The following is a 12,453-nucleotide window of genomic DNA, read 5'->3' as shown; positions in this document are numbered from 1 at the left end:
GTTAGGTTTGGCTCTTCCACGTTCTGTGACCCCTCAATGCCTTACTTTATCTGCAAAGTGAGGATGACACTGCTACCCACCTTACGGGACACGGAGGCATATGTTTGGCACTTAGGAAACCTTAGCTGTTGTTACTATTTCAGCCAGAACAATGATGTGGTTAGGGGTCTGGGCTCCACAGCCATAGTCCTTGAGTTCAATTTCAGTTCCACCACTCACTGGCAGTGTGACCCTGGGCAGGTTACTTAACCTCTGTGTACCTCGGTTTCCTCATGGGTAAGTAAATAATAATACCTACCTTCGAGGGTGTGGTTCATATTTGGAAAGCACTTAGAATAGTGCCTAAGTGCTAAGTATTTGTTAAGTAAATATTACAATTACTGTCTTACTACTTGGATGTTCAAAACTAGGACAAGGCTAGAAGAAAGAGCAGACAGGCCAGTGTCAGCTTTAAGAACAAACCCAGAAGAGACTCTCTTTAAAAACTACAGCTTTGGGCCGGGCGCGGTGGCTCACGCCTGTAATCCTAGCACTCTGGGAGGCCGAGGTGGGTGGATCGCTCGAGGTCAGGAGTTCGAGACCAGCCTGAGCAAGAGTGAGACCCCGTCTCTACTAAAGATAGAAAGAAATTATCTGGCCAACTAAAAAAATATATATACAAAAAAAAATTAGCCGGGCATGGTGGCTCATGCCTGTAGTCCCAGCTACTCGGGAGGCTGAGGCAGGAGGATCGCTTAAGCCCAGGAGTCTGAGGTTGCTATGAGCCAGGCTGATGCCACGGCACTCACTCTAGCCCGGGCAACAGAGCGAGACTCTGTCTCAAAAAAAAAAAAAAAAAGAAATTAGCTGGCCAAATAAAATATATATAGAAAAAATTAGCCGGGCATGGTGGTGCATGCCTGTAGTCCCAGCTACTCGGGAGGCTGAGGCAGTAGGATCGCTCAAGCCCAGGAGTTTGAGGTTGCTGTGAGCTAGGCTGATGCTATGGCACTCACTCTAGCCAGGGCAACAAAGTGACACTCTGTCTCAAAAAAAAAAAAAAAAAACTACAGCTTTGATATGTTAATTAGCTTGATTTAATCATCTGACAATACATACATACACCAAAATGTACCGTAACATAGACATATACAATTTTTGTCAATTACATCTTCATAAAGCTGGGGAAAAATTTAAAATGACAGCTTTCAGCATGGTGATTATGATGAAGCAGTCAACTTTTGATTCAGCTTAGGATCAGGGCTTCCCCTGGAGTCCCTTCCCCTGCAGACAGTGTCCCCTGGGCAGCCATAGCTGGCAGGGCATGCCCAGTGCCAAGTGTCCTGGCCAACAACCCCATCGAGAGCAGACGGGGAGAGGGCGGAGGTTGCCTGCTACAGAAGGCAGTCCCCACCCGCCTCTGGCAGACAAAGGGAGCCCCACACCCGCCCTGTGGGTCATGCATCTCAGTGTCATCTGACCATTGTGGCTGGCTCTTGGGTTGTCCTACAGCTGGACGAGGGTACCCCACACCGTCAGCCGCACAAGCGGCACCAATTTCAGGAATGCTTTCTTTGGAGGGACACCTGCTTTGCTGGACTGCAGAGCAGATGGCCTGAGCCTCTCGGATCCCCAGCTTCCAGCCCCGGGTAGAGCCAGCATCTGCAGCCTGTGGACCTGGCGCGGCCCCTGCCCACAATAGCCCAGCCGCCGCCCCCACCAGCCATCTGCTCCAGCACAGACCTTTGTGCCCCACAGAATGTACGGCTAATTAAAACAATTATGGGGGCACACACGGGGCTATTCTTTCCCAGCAGAGGTTGCTGAGCTGATCTCAGCAGCCTCAGAGCCTGAAGCAGATTTTTTTTTTCTTTTTTGAAAGGAGAAAGCCTCGCAAAGCCAGAGAGAAGAGGAAGGAAATTTACTGGAATAACACAGTTCCCCAGACAAACTGAGCTGTAGTGTCCATTTAAAAGGGCACCACACTTAGCTAAGCACAGGAAGTCTCTAAAGAAAAACAGAAATCAGTTTAAGGAGAATGCTTACGATAAAAACTTGTTAAGCTTTTAAAAATACATCATCCATGGCATATTTTATTCATGGTCCTAAATATTTATAAAGTCCAGGTTCTGAGCTGGGTATTGGAAGCTAAGCAAGCCCAGCAGAGCTGGCTATTGTTTCTGCAGGGACACACTTCCCAGCACTGTGGTGCATTTTCCACTATGCCGCCCTTGAAGGCAAAGGCAATGACAGCCCTGCTCCCAATCTCTCTGTTCTGAACTCAGGGACAAGCTACTCAGCCAGAGCTGTCACCACTAGAATGCAAATCAGTGCCTTTATTTTTAAAAGCAATTAAATGCTACAAGTAAGTGCTGGGGATAACAGGAATTATTAATACATGATTTTTTAAATGCACATACATTGAGATGAGTCCTGCTACATTGCCAAAAAGCCTTCAATACTGCCAGGGTGAGGATGTGCTGAATTTAAGTTTGATCCTTAAGTCTCTTCTCCTATCAAGGTTAGGGACTGGTTTTGGTTCACTAGATTTTATGGTCTTTAAAGGAAAGGGATTTTGTTTTAAAAAAAATACCTCTCCTGTTCCTCAGAGTTTCTCAATGGGTACTAAATAATACTTTTCTATGTGGAAGACATCTAATGGCATATAGCTAGAAAATGTTCCTATCATCATTAAAATTACCTTGTTAATTTTTGATTTGTTGTCTGTTTCAGTTTCTAGTTAGAAAATAAATATGAGAAATTGTTGATCTGGAAGGTGGTGGGGAGGGGGCTGGACTCCAAGGGATTCCCTCTGGGATTTAGTCAGGAAGACTTGCCAGGTCACCAAAGCCTGAAAGTACATGTTAGAACAGGAGACATCTTATCCATGAGCTTTGAAGGGCTCCTTTATATCACTTTCAGGTGATCTACACTTGCATCTTGAGTGAGTGTTTCATCTCTGGGAATAGCCACATGATCTCATAAGACTTAAGAAATATAAAGAGGAAGGCTGAAATTCCATTAATAAAAAATCTATCCTGATGACATCATATTTGCTAAGAATAGATGACATCAGTAATGAAACTGCTTGCTTTGTCAAAGACTGAGAAAAAAAATTTAACAAGGCAGTAATGAAAATAGCTACGTTTCAACTACAAAAGATCTGAGCAGAACTTCTCTCAGTTATTAAGAAGTTTACTCCAGAATTAAATATTGACTCTGCACAATGTAAATGAATAATTCATCAAGTTTTACTGCAAAGTTATGCATATATGGAAATGAACATAAGGGAAAAGATAAGTCTGTTTCACACTTCTTGAAGAAGTTTGGTTTTATGTAGGATAGTAAAATCAGTTTCTTTTCTTTTCTTTTTTTTTTTTTAAGCTTTAAAAAAACCACTACCTCCCATCCTCCTACGCCCAGGGTCCCAGCACAAGGACTGGATTTGCTTGTAATACAGCAATCAGCTTTAACTATTCTCTCAGGTTCTAACTTAAACTGCAATGTGCAAGCCAATGGTTTTGGCTTACACTACTATTGTCTACTGTTGAAGAAATAATTGTTTAAAGCCCCTTGCTGTTGATAAGAATCTTCCTAGACCCAATTTATTGCCTGTGGGGGGAAAACAGTTAACAAGGTGTGCCTTGTTTTCAACCAGGGCAGAAGGCAAAGTGGCCCTGCCCCAGTTGTATTAATTGCACAGCCTTTCCTACCAGGTCTGAGTAACAGAGAACAGAATTGAGAATTAGCTTAGCTTTGTTTTTTTCCTCTTGCACCTACCCTTGGAAGAAACATGAGCATGACATTCAAGGTCATTTCAGTAGCTATTCATGTAAAAGGGAGAAAATTTTACTCCTCTGAATCTAATATCTCACTGCTGTGTCTTAAAGAAGTAAAGAAAAAACAGTGACAACCAAAACCTTCTCATTAATCACACCTTAGGCAGGAATCAAGAAAGTGCCCTTTGTTAGCCTGGATTAATCCGGAATAGAATGTCCATCTGAATTGACTTGGGTGAAGATGATCCCATGGAAAAAGAAAAATCACTACTTTCCTTTCAATACCACCCGAGACGAGTGGTCAGACTCCCAAGGGATCCGTTTGCCAGATAAACACACTAAATTGGAAGTTGGACACACACTGCAGCCCGATGGTGGGACCCACCTGTCACTTGTGAATTAAAACATTCTGCTTCAGGGTTTCCAAGTGAAATTCTGAAATACACATTTTAGTGCTGAAAATTTAGCAAGATCACAGTAGTCCTTCCCTACAGAATGGCTTTCTTGCCTTGCAAACTAAACTTAGTGGGGGAGACATGCTTGATTAGCTAGATTATATATTTTCTGTTCCAGCAGGAAAGAATCAAATTGCCTGACAAAAGCATGGGGATGGGGAGGCAGGAATGGGATAAAGACTATTAAAATGTTTATCATTTACTTTGGGGTTTTAATATGTATGAATGGAAATAAAAGTCAAACATGGGCAAAAACACTTCATGACAAGCTGTATCTTCATACATCCTATTCAGGGGACGAGGCCACAGTGGTGGGACATTCGCTGCCTCATATCCTTGAGGTGGGCCGACCACCTGTGGCAGCACATCACAGGGGTGCACTGAGAGTAGGCACCTGCACCCAGTCACTTGTAACCAATGAAGCCTGAAGCTTCACGTAGGAATTACCTTAAATATAAATGTAGTTGCTTCAAAGCCATCTCTGTTAAAGCCTCACCCTCACTCGCCTGCATTTCTAGATGTTTTCTTGAGTGGGAGAGAGAGGGTGGAGTTATGGATAGACTGCAGAGAGTTATTCTCAGTAGTCACTGAGAATTACCTATAATTTTGGTTATGCTTATGGGAGAAAGGCTCCCAAATAAGGATGCAGAAAAAATGAGGTGAACCTCTAACCCAGACTGGGAATGAATTCTTGTCGACCCGTAGCAGCCTCCCCTATTCTATTGAATAACCCTAGAGGGAAAGAGGGGAGATATTATTATTTTATCTTTTCAGATTGACTGTTCGCTCACTTATCCCCTCATAGGATGAATTCCTAGAAGGAAGTGAGTACCCCTCCCCCCTCCCCCCCCCCCCCGACAGCTTTTATAGGTCCTTGTGACACTGGTCCATTCCACTGCCCTCCCCCCTTCACAAGTCTTCAGAAAAATAAAATTATTCTTTGTTTCAACCTAGAGCTAAAATTAGTCTCTTGTTGGGTAGGAACAGACTTTCCCTTTGTTTAACTTATGACAGGTTCAGGCCCTTTTATTGTCTTCATTAAAAAATTCTAAAGTCACTTTAGGAAAAATCAGGCATGTCTGAGAGCAGGAGAAACTGCAGGCCAAAGGCAAGCCAAGAATTTCACCTTCCTTGAAGCCACGATTCAGGAGTCAAAGGAAATGCAGAATCGGAACTAAGGCCAGTCTCCAGCTTCCCACCCGACTACTCCTTACGAAATATTCACATCAGGGGAGGCCCAGCCCCACACCCTCCTTCGATATGGCCTGGTGGCATCGAGATGAAGTATGAACCCAACGATAAATTCTTACCACCCCTAGCGAAAGGAGACTAAAGAGCCCCAGGCAACCAAAAGGGAGAAAAAAGAAGCCAACGATCCAATAAAGAACTCCTTACAGATTCAGAACTCCTTATAAGAGTAAATAAATCCCACAGGTCATTGAGAAATGTTTTCACCCCTCCGCTCCCCAGCTGGAGGCCACCCTAGAAGAGGGGAGATCACGTGGGTCTCCTGGGAGACGTAGACAGCTTTGCAGAAGGGACAGGGGGCTCTGGAGCAAGCCCACGCTGCCCGTTGGCCAACAGAGTGGCCCTCAGTCGCTGAGGTGGATACGGAAACTGGCCAGGAAATGGGATGCCATCTTGACACCACAGTACGTAGCGAGACTGGCAGGCCGACCAAACCACACCACAGGGCCACGGTACACGCACCAGTGAAGGCAGCGAGTACGATCCTCAGCCACGGCTGCTGCACAAAGCTGGGCTTTGCCCTTTTAAGGATCATCGGGAACATTAAAAACATCACATGTGAAGCTATTAATTTTTTTAAAAAGATAGAAATTATCTGAAAACTGACAGACTCAATGCAGCTTACAAAACACTTCATTTTTAGGCAAAAAAGCAGTTGGATGGGCTTTGGTTTCAGTCCACTTTTGGCAAGTAAAAAAAAAGCAGGGTGAAAAGGTGTCACCTGGTGCTCCTGTAGGCGTTGTTCTGGTGTAAGTACAACAATACCAAAGTTGCGTCAGGAGTCCTTGCTGAGGACGGAAGTCCAGAGACACGACCCTCTCCGAGCCTCCATCTGCAGTTGTGCTGACGGGGGGTGGTGCACACTAAGGCTTCCACATACAGCATCAAGAGGTCACATCTAAGGGGTTTCTGGAGGAGCTAAGGAAGTGGTAGCACATCACGGGGGAAATGATTCTCCCAATATATTCTTTCACTGAGACACAGGCTGTAAGATTTTCGCTGGGCCCAGGCCTCAGTTCTTATCTTTTTTTATACATGAAACCAAAGTCTCACTTTTTAAACAGGAAACTTTACTGGACAACAGCAGATTAAGATATACGAAGGACATAAGAAAATATGTTGTCTGTCACAAGTCAGCCCTGCCTAAGAACTTTCTGGGTATTTCCAGGTGGGGACTAGAAACTATCATATCAAAAAATAAGTAATCATTTAATTTGTTAGCACCAAATAATAATACCTTTGGGACTGAAAATAGTTGGAGAAATGAGATATCAGACATTAAAGTGTTTTCCAAATAACAAAAACTTACCCCCTAAAGTGTTGAGATACTTTAACCATTTTTTTTCACAGAGAAGTAAAATACATTCCATACTACTCAGGGTTATAAAACAGGCTTTATGTAATAAAATGATACCCTTACTGACCAGCAAGATAAATATTATGAACACTGTACTAACTGAATTATGCAAATTAATTGCCTTTCTGAAATTGTACATGTAAAATTTTTGTGCTTGTGAGTATATGTGTTTTATTGGGGAAAGATCCCTATCTAAATTCTCAAAGGGACCCAAGAAAGGGAAGGGACTGCTGAAACTGTACCTAAGATGGGAAGTAGCCTCTGGCCCAGACTGACCAGCCTCCTGGTACTGTGATGTTCTAGGAAGTGTTTTCCTTTTCCCTTTTCATGGCTTTTTCTGTTTTCGGCCATCACTTCTTAACCCACATACTCTTATGCTACCTTTGTGGGTTTTCTCTCTTCTAGCTTTTCCTCTTTCTCTTCTCAATAACATTTGTGCTACTGCTCCTTCACTTATGGTGTGAGGACAAGTATCACTCCTTTTAAAGAAATGATGCAGACCTCTGATTAACAGACTAGTCGTATGTTCTTGTAAATTTCACTACTTATTGCCAGATGCATTTCTGCTCCACACCTGGGCTCTTTCCAGTTACCTTTGAGTTTGTGGGTATTCTGGAAAGTTGAGGATGCTAGATGACTGACTGCAGAGGATATTATTGGGAGTAAGCTTTCGGTAGATTATAGTAAGCTGAACATAGATGTTAGACAGCAATGAACACATACGTGCACATATACACACATCCAAATCAACCTATAATCTACAGATCACTTTCAGAAAGTTGAAATGCTTTGTCTCCTTTCCCGTTTATATTAGTATCTGAAATATCTGCAGTCCCAGTCTGAGCTGGGATTTGCAAGAAATATTTAGAGCTTGCTCAGCATGGCATTTTTAATCATGTTCTATAAATGGGATGCTGGTAAATGAGCCGTAAAGAAAGAATAAAGAAAATGTTAATGCTCCCCCTTTATTGGTAGATTACGGCAATGTGCACAATGAAAAGAAGGGAGATGAGGGAGGCAGGCGAATCTCCCGAAACGCTGGAGAGCGAGACATGCCCGGGTGCAACAGAACCAGTAAGAAGAGCCGTGGCAGCTGCTCAGCACTGTGCAGGCGCCCCTGCTCGGTGTCTTGAGTGTTTCAGCTGCTTTACCACAAAAGATAAGATGCAGGCTCTCAAAATGCCTCGACACATCGCTTTCATTTCCTACCTATCACGGATGCTGTTTTATAGTTTGGGACGGCGGGGAGAGGTGGGGTTGGTTAGCTCTGTAAATAACTAAACATTACCGTGCCATGGAGGAGAGAGATATTCCCAAGAAGAGCTACAGGTAGCAGACCCCAGATAATATAAAAATACTTGAATTCTAAATGTGTACAACTGAAGCATGCACAGAAAAGTCAGCTCTACAAAAGCTGAACCAGAGGTGAAAGCCACATATGTCCAAAAGGCCAGTAATAAGATCAGCAGGGAGCTGGCAATGGAGAAAAGCCCACATCACGCCATGAACTCCCGTCAGTTCTCCTGACGTTAGCACTCACACTCGGGATCCAGGTGACTGTGCCTGTCCAGCTTCTTACCTCGTTGCGCTCACTGGCTGGGATGTGCGAAGGCCGCGCTTCTTCATCCAGTGGCTCAATCACCGTCACCTCTGCAAACTCCTCCACCGACTCTTGAAACTCGGGCAAGGACCTCCGTCCATAACGCTTCCCACCTCTAACATATTTGGGCTGAGCTTCTAGTGAGCAGTCTGGGCAAGGAGACAAGAGGTGAGGCCACATTACATGAGAATCTCAGCCCCAGGCTGACACGCACAGCCGTCAGACACGGGCTCTTATACCAGCCCCCAAATAAACCACCACTGTCTGCCAGCTGTGGTGGCCGTGGGTGTGTATGAACCATCAGGTCACATAGGGAGCACGACTTCTAATTCTGAATGACTTACAGCACCCTGAGAATACATCTGCCTCTGATGGGAGAGATCCAACGATGGCAGCAAGGGATTTAAGTTAGCAGTTCAGAATTAAGATCAGGAAAAGGTCAGAGGTCATATCTGTTCTTCTGTCTATTAAGCTGGTGTTTTGCAGGGGTTGGAGGACAAGAGAGAGTGGGGAGACCCTACTAACAAAGAGATACCTTGGAGGAAGTCTTGGAATATGGTAAGAAAATGGACACTGTATCAGCACCGAAAAGTTAGCATCCACACCAATTAGTCTGAAACACCTTCCCTTACCTCAATGACTCCTTTGTTAACCGTTCCACTTTCTGATCTCTCAGACAAGCAGGATGACAGAACAAAGAAACTGACACAGTAGATTCTAATCAATGACAGCTAGTCACTTATAGGAAACCTGGCATCAAGACCTCATTATAAAATTAAAAGCTGTGGAATAAAATCGCAAATGTAAAACCACAGTAAGAAAAATGGTGTATTATGTTTTTTCTCTTCATGAGCATCAGTGTTATACAAAATAAAAAGGAATGTGCATGAGGAAAGAGTCATCTCTTGACCTTAAAGAGGGACTTCAGCATTTTGACATAACAGGTCTCAGGTTCAACATTCACCACCTTCACCACCACCACCACCACCACCACCATTACAAACTAATCTTTTTCTACAATGGATAGCTTTAAAGCAATAAAATAAATACTTCACTCTATTCAAATGTCATCTCAGACATAGTTTTTTTTTTTAGCACCTTACACAGTATTAGAATAAAATATTCTATTAAAATACGAAAGACTGGCAATGGTTTGATTTCTGTTGTCTTATTGTCCATACAGACATATTGTCTCTCTGGAGAAAATATGTGTTTTGATTGAACATAAGTCTTAGCATGATATGTCTGAACTCAGACATGTAGATGTTTAAATGAGATGTGTCCACATATCATCAAAATGAGGATGGCTGATTAGATAAGAACTAAAAGAGCAGAACCCTTCCCTTATCACCATTGGAGCCATGTTAGGGGCTAGCCACTACTTTCCAGTGTCCCTGGGAGGACTGGTGACCCTGTTCAACTCACCACCTCCCCCACCCCATGCCTTTCCTCTGCAAGCTCAGATTTCAACTATATTCACAAATGTGGCCCAGAAGCATTCTGAAAATGCTCGGCGAAGCTCAGAGTGAAGTATTTATGCTCGCTATATAATTTCTAGCAATATTTACATCCAGCTTTTTAAAAGTCCCAGCCAAGTCATTTTATTAGGTCGAGCGATTCTCTTGCGGAAAGTCTTTAAGCATACAAAATCTGTATTGAAAATCGCATGCATATTTGAAGGTACCTTTTATCAGAAGAGAGTGTGTCAGCTTGTGAGTATTCAGGAGCGGCCCAGACACCCGAGCTACTTGTTGGCAGCTGACACCCACAGATGCTAGTCAGATAAGAGGCAATGCAGAACCATCCTTAATTTATTACATATCCTTAAACGTCAGTAGCAGACAACAGGATATACCATTTAGTGATGATGGGGGTTTAGAAAAAATTAAATGAAAAATTTGTAACCTCAGAAAACGGAGCGTGGGGATTTTCCCATTGTGGGAACAGAGTCGAGTGCTGGGGATGGAAGTAGCAAAGGAGCTACTGCAGCCCCACGTCTTCAGAGAAGTAGCGGGAGAAAGCAAACGTCTTAAAAAAACCCACTGTGATCTAATCCCACACCTACCTGTGGATGAAACGATTCCCTAGCTATTTACGACTAACTATCCCACATCCCATGTGGCACAGGAAGCAGCGGTGGATCCAAAAGGGCTCTTTCTCTAAGCAGTGAGAGGTAACAGACTGTGAGCCAACAGGGACCCTGCTGGTTTATTTATTTACTTATTTATGCTTTGCCAGGAACTTTAAAAAAAATTTATCTCATTATAATAGCCAAACTTTAACTTAATAATAAGCAAACTTTAACTTAATATCTTTCACAGAATACACATACGTGACCAAGTCAATTTCTACATAACTCTATTAAACTGTATCATCTTTTCAGAAAGAAGATACCAGCACACACAAAGGAAAAATGGGTTATTAAGGTTTCCTCATCACTGAATTTTCTAAACCATCCATGTGACCAAGAAAGAATTAGACTAATCACACCATTTAAAAATAGTTATCTCTTAGAATTACACACACACATTCATACATTCCCCTCCTACTTAGAGCATCCGGCTCATTGCTCTTACATAATAAGAGGGGAAGAGAGATGGGAAGAGGAAGAACATCCACAGAGAACATTCCTGGTCGGCAGCCACCGCTGTGTCACGCGTGAGAACTCGGATTCTTCTTACCAACCTCCTCCGCCAGGGCTCTAGAACTCAGCAGCAGTCCACCAAACAGCGGGGGTTTCAGGACACTCACACACTCAAGTTAAAGAAGGCCTTGCCCCTTTCTTACCCAGGCCCAGGGGAAGAAATGCAAAACTGCAGGCCTGGGGCAAAGTTTATTTCCTTTACAAGCGCATCCAGATGGAACTTATATATTTTCAGGGTTTCCTTCTGGAACAATTTTATCTATGTTAGATAATAAGGGGTTATTTGGCTAACTAAGAAATGAAATTGCTGATGTCACATAGCTTCCTTTAACACAGGTGTAAGTAACGGCTCCTAGGAGGGATGGGAAATGGCAGTGAGACAAGTATAAAGGTCGGCTGTGCCTTCAGTCATTGAGTTCCTTGAAAGTGTATTTACAATTCTGCCTGGATAGTCAAGCATCTGAGTCATTTTCCCGTCTTTCCCATTTGCTATTTCTCCTATTGGCATCACTACATAAAAACAGAAATGGGCTTTGGAGGAAAGCAGACCAGCCCGGGGTCTGGAGCACCCCAGCCCCAGAGAGCCTATTATGAGATACACCACTCAGAGGAAGGTGGCTTTGAGGCATTCCTACCTGCCCTTGTTTAGACGGTCTAGGTTTTATAAAACAAATGCTTGGTTATGAGCAGGGGGCAACAGAGAAAGCATGCTCCAATCCCCTAACGACTGCTGGAGGAACGTGGAAGTGAGTGACAGTCTCTGCAGAGCAGGTGGGGAAAAGTCTCATGAAAAGATGAGGAAAATACTATCCCTTCTGGCCTGAGAATTTAACAAAGCCTGCATGCTCAGACACCACATTTTCTACTCCACATCTCATCTTTCCCAAGAAGAGAAACTCCACAGCCGTGATAATGTTCACCTTCCAAATCTGGATGAACCACCATGCACACGTCTTGAGTTTTGGCCAGAGGTCTTGCACATATAATAAAAAGAAAATTAAAATATAATGTCAGGCGGGACAAACAAACAAAACCTGCCCACCTCACTCCTTTCCCAATTCCCTTCTCGGCAGCAGTGTGGAGGGCGAAACACATCTTCCTCAGCTCCACACTAAGGAATACAGGGTGTACTTTTCACTCTCTCCTAAAACTGACACAGCCACCACCTATGTGATGCAGATTGGAACTCTCAGCTCTCCTAAAACACTGCAGGGACAGCCAAAGGCAAAGCAATAAAGATGTAAGGGAAGCAGAAATAGTTACTTAAAAGCCTAAGTACTATTTATTCAATCAAATGCTTTCTTTGCAAAAGCACAAGCTTAGAACCTGGAATGAAGTAGCACTCACAGCACATACATGGGAAGTTAAAAGAGATTTTCAAAGATGCCCTC

The 12,453-nt window shown here is 43.4% G+C and overlaps 1 protein-coding gene across 10 annotated transcripts in view; it reads right to left on the bottom strand.

Moving 5' to 3' along the window:
* NIN (ninein) overlaps nucleotides 1-12,453 on the bottom strand; it is a 96,707-nt gene that overhangs the window by 56,020 nt on the left and 28,234 nt on the right. For 5 of the 10 annotated variants that reach the window (XM_045567467.1, XM_045567430.1, XM_045567454.1 and 2 more), the window contains 2 exons: nucleotides 10,103-10,192; nucleotides 8,398-8,567 (listed from right to left, as the gene is read on the bottom strand). In XM_045567467.1, the coding sequence (XP_045423423.1) occupies nucleotides 8,398-8,567; nucleotides 10,103-10,192 (260 nt within the window). The remainder of the gene's footprint in view (nucleotides 1-8,397; nucleotides 8,568-10,102; nucleotides 10,193-12,453) is intronic. The other 5 variants (XM_045567472.1, XM_045567443.1, XM_045567463.1 and 2 more) reach the window with 1 other exon arrangement.

Source organism: Lemur catta, chromosome 1 (genome assembly GCF_020740605.2).
Source record: "Lemur catta isolate mLemCat1 chromosome 1, mLemCat1.pri, whole genome shotgun sequence".
Taxonomy (NCBI): Eukaryota; Metazoa; Chordata; class Mammalia; order Primates; family Lemuridae; genus Lemur; species Lemur catta.
Note: the sequence above shows the minus strand (reverse complement) of the source record. Positions and strands in the feature narration are given on the sequence as shown.